The sequence below is a fragment of the Plectropomus leopardus genome, unplaced genomic scaffold (genome assembly GCF_008729295.1).
Source record: "Plectropomus leopardus isolate mb unplaced genomic scaffold, YSFRI_Pleo_2.0 unplaced_scaffold15757, whole genome shotgun sequence".
In the NCBI taxonomy this organism is placed as follows: domain Eukaryota; kingdom Metazoa; phylum Chordata; class Actinopteri; order Perciformes; family Serranidae; genus Plectropomus; species Plectropomus leopardus.
The window spans coordinates 1-3,888 of record NW_024616897.1 but is presented as its reverse complement, the minus strand read 5'-3'; the positions used below and the strand labels follow the sequence as shown (position 1 = coordinate 3,888).

Genomic DNA, 3,888 nt, shown 5'->3' with positions numbered 1-3,888 from the left:
GGTAGAGGGTAGATTTGAAATTACATTTGGGTCATGGTTAGGTTATGTTGGTGCTGGTGCCGTGTGTGTAATATGCAGACATTAAAGTCCAGCGACCAAGCGGCAATATTTGACGAGTTGGGATGAGAACGTGTTGGTTTTTGGAGCAGTAAAGATTTGATTTTCGGGCTCGTTCAGACAGAGTGAAAAGAGATCAATCATAACATTTGTCGGGCGCACTCACGGGTTTCCCGTCTTGGTTTGACAGCTGATCGTCTTTTCTAAAGTTTGTGCTTTTTCTATCAAAGAGTGCGGCTGCGTTCAGTAAAGGTCGTGTCTGAGTGAACGAGCCGTGTAAAGGTCGTTACCTCTTCGTCTGTTGGTTAAACTGACATTTGGCATTGAACCGCGGCGCTGCGTCCACCAATAAACCTCAGCAGACGCTGACGGGAAGCACGGGCCTGTTTGAGAAGAGGCGCTTAAATAATCTGTCAACACGCTGAAAAATAAATAAGGAACCGTTAAATATTATATAAGGCTGCTAGCAATGGAGAAGAAGAAGAAGAGTCGGACATCAAACCCCCGACACGCTTGAGCTCCTTCATTTCGGCGCGCTTCATCGCGTTCCTGGATTTGTGTTTCTGTTGTTTCCAGAGTCGTTTCGGAGTATTATGGGGTGCCGACAGGTGACCCTTTGAGGCTGCTGAGGGCCGCGTGGATCCTGAAGTGCAGTCTGGACTCCATGGAGTACTCCTTGTAGTTGGTCCTGGTGACAAAAACAACGATAAATCCTCCAGAAACTTCCATAACAGAGATTCTCAACCTGCTTTGCTTCGGGACACTTTTGAAAATTACAGGAAGCCATACATGTTTCTAGGATTTTAAGACATGTCTAGGATTTTGGGAAAGTCCTCAGATTTTAGGACATTTCTCAGATTCTAGGATTTAGGATGTTTTTAGGATTTCAGCACATCTCTAGGATTTTAGAACATTTCTAGGATTTTTGCAAAATTGCAAGAACTTTAGGGCATTTCTAGCATTTTTGGCTTTTTTTTTTTTATTTTAGGATTTAATGTTGTTTCTAGCATTATATGCACATTTGTATGATTCTAGGACAATTCTAAGATTTTGGATGTTTCTGGGACTTTAGGACATTTTTAAGAAGTTAGAACATTTTTAGGACCTTAGTAGATTGCTAGGAATTTAAGGCATTTCCTGGATTTTAGGACATTTCTATGATTTTAGGTCATTAGGGTCTTATCTAGGCCCTCTGTCGGGGGTGTAGGGGATGCTCCATTGGCACTTTTTTTGATCAACGAGCTCTATTTTAATGATATTTTATGCACTCTGGAACCTTTTCTTTACTAAAAGGACAAAAACAATTCCCAGTGTCAATCATTGTATTTTTATTGTGAATAATAAAATGTCTGGCGGGGCCACCTGGGGCCCTGTCAGGGGCCAGATTTGGCCTGCGGGTTGTAAGTTGAGTGTCAGTGCGGCAGGTTTAAGAAGCTCTTTAAAGAGAGCGGTCCCTGTTTGCGTGTCGCTGTGGGCCTCAGAGAAGCCCGAGGCTGAGTTATGATCGGAATTCTCCTTTTGGCCAAAACACCAAAGATATCGAATTTCACCACAGAAACACCCACAGGTGGGACAGGTATCAGACTTTGTTGAAGAGGTGTACAGCCGTATGTAGACCTACAGCACACACAGGTATTTTGAGATGTGTAAACTTGTGTAAACCGGTATGTATATGTAATCATTTAAAGGTATATGAGGTATATTTCAAGGTAAGATTTACATGTATAAAAGTTAACTTACTTAGCATTTTCGATGTAGGTGGTGGCCTTGGTGAAGTCTCCCTGTTGTTTATACAGCAGACCCAACTCGTAGAGCGTGAAGGGGATCAGGTAGTGATCGTATCTGATTCGGTTCTCACTGCAAGTACACACACCAACACAGATAGCACAATTTATCTTATCTCTATCGCACTTTCAGCAGATAGCAATACAAAGTGCATGAACCCGTCTGTCCACATGTGTGTTACCTGGACAGGACCTGCGTGAAGCAGAGCTCAGCCTGCAGTAACCTGCCCAGGTGTTTGAGACAGAGTCCCTTCAACATCTGGACCAGGCAGCTGTCGTCTGGGTGAAACTCTGACGGGTCTGTGTGAGATACAAAGGCTGGGTTACACCACACCCTGATACCAGTTTTTGACATATTGTTTACAAGCACTTAAACCTCTGGAAACTGAGAAAATTGGTTTGATTTCTTTTGAAAACGTGAAAAAGGCAATGAGCAACTTGGCCAGAAATGTCCAGCAAACGGGAAAAAAAAAAGAAGTTGAGAACATTGACAAGAAATTGACTTGAAAATTCACTGAGGAGATTATTCGATCTTATCAAAAAACTGATTTAAATGTCCAGAGAACTATATTCATAATTATTCAATCATCAATTCATAATTAGCTCTAATGTATACATAGAGATCAGCATCGTCTGCATACGTACAAAAAAACAACCCTGCTCGGATCCAAAGCTGGTTGTTTATATACATTACAAACTGAAAAGAAGTGGGCCCAGGACGGAGCCTTGTGGGATTCCCCTTTCACTCTCTAAGAACAGCATTAGGTGTTAAAAGTTTTGGCGTTAGTGTCAGTGGCAGCTGTGTAATTTTAAACTCACTTGGGTCGTTGCGAAGCTGCTCTTCAGCCGTCTCTATGGTAACCAGTAGGGCCTCGGTACTGTCGGCTCTCTTCCCAACGATGGTGAAACCGTTCCAAACGTACATCATCTCCTACAGAGTGAAAACGTCGCCAAACATTATTTAAATTATGAATTTGAACAACTGCAAATCAAAGCTTTCTAATAGATTTAGCTCATCGTTTAAAATGAACCTTTCATCATCCTAGCACCGAATATTCTGAATAAATGTCACTGAAATGTACGTGAGTATACCAGTGCGGGGATGAGCAGGGGGATGGGGTTAGCAGCTTTGTAGCGTCTGGACTTCCTCACTGCAAATTTCTCTGTCGGGATCGACTTCCCCGCCAGGCGCTGTTTCAGCCCCTCCACCTGCCTGTATGCACAAATACACACATAAAAATACTTTGTATTATGCTCCTAATGTCCTAAAATCCTAGAAATGTGCTAAAATTCTAGAAGCCTCCTAAAATCCATGAAATGAATGAAAAAAAAGAATAAATGTGAAATAAATAAGTCTAAGTCTAACTCGAGTCTTAAAACCGATTCTCAACCATAAAGCGGTGGTTTGGATTTCCAAACACTCTTCGTACATTTCAATGTGTATTTCCTTACAAATATTCCAAAGTGCATTTCCCTCAGAAATGTAAAAATACTGTGTTAACATTTTTACTCATTTTATACAATAGAAATAATTGTAGCATAACTGTTGTGATGCGGCAGACGGACCTGAAGAGCTCCGTGATGTCCTCCCCCGTCTTCTTCGCCTCCTCCTCTGACATCATGCTGAGGATGGCCGCCTTCTGGTAAACATAGATAGCCTGGAGAGGAATTAAAAAGTCAAATTAATACATTTTTACAGTCCAAAATCATACCAAGAGTTACCTCAAGACATGCTCTTTTAATTACACAAACCCAAATATTTAAAAGAATTCCCTTCTGGAGCGAGCACTCATTAATTTTCTCTGTTGTATAAGAGCGGCAAAGACAAACTTCCCAGAAAAAGCAAAAATGGCTTTTAATTAGCATCTTCACTTCAGGTCATTCTGAGAGAAATCACAGTCACAGGATTTCACCATTTAAGGATCATTTCTTAAAGATCAAAACATATTATGCAATCATTTTTGTAATGATGTGTGACTCGCTCAAAGAGGCGTTTGTCTACAAGAAAACTTCCCAGAAAATGTTATCCCCCCAAAAAAGAAAGAAA

General features: G+C 41.2%; 1 protein-coding gene across 1 annotated transcript; it reads right to left on the bottom strand.

Moving 5' to 3' along the window:
* Window positions 1–6: 6 nt before the first annotated feature.
* On the bottom strand, window positions 7–3,499 carry LOC121964487 (tetratricopeptide repeat protein 39B-like; the record flags this gene model as incomplete). The annotated part of the gene is made up of 6 exons (XM_042514692.1): window positions 7–745; window positions 1,798–1,914; window positions 2,024–2,141; window positions 2,661–2,772; window positions 2,934–3,054; window positions 3,408–3,499. Coding segments are annotated over 6 exons (657 nt in total), but the record flags the coding sequence as incomplete, so codon positions are not given.
* Between the last annotated feature and the right edge of the window lie 389 nt (window positions 3,500–3,888).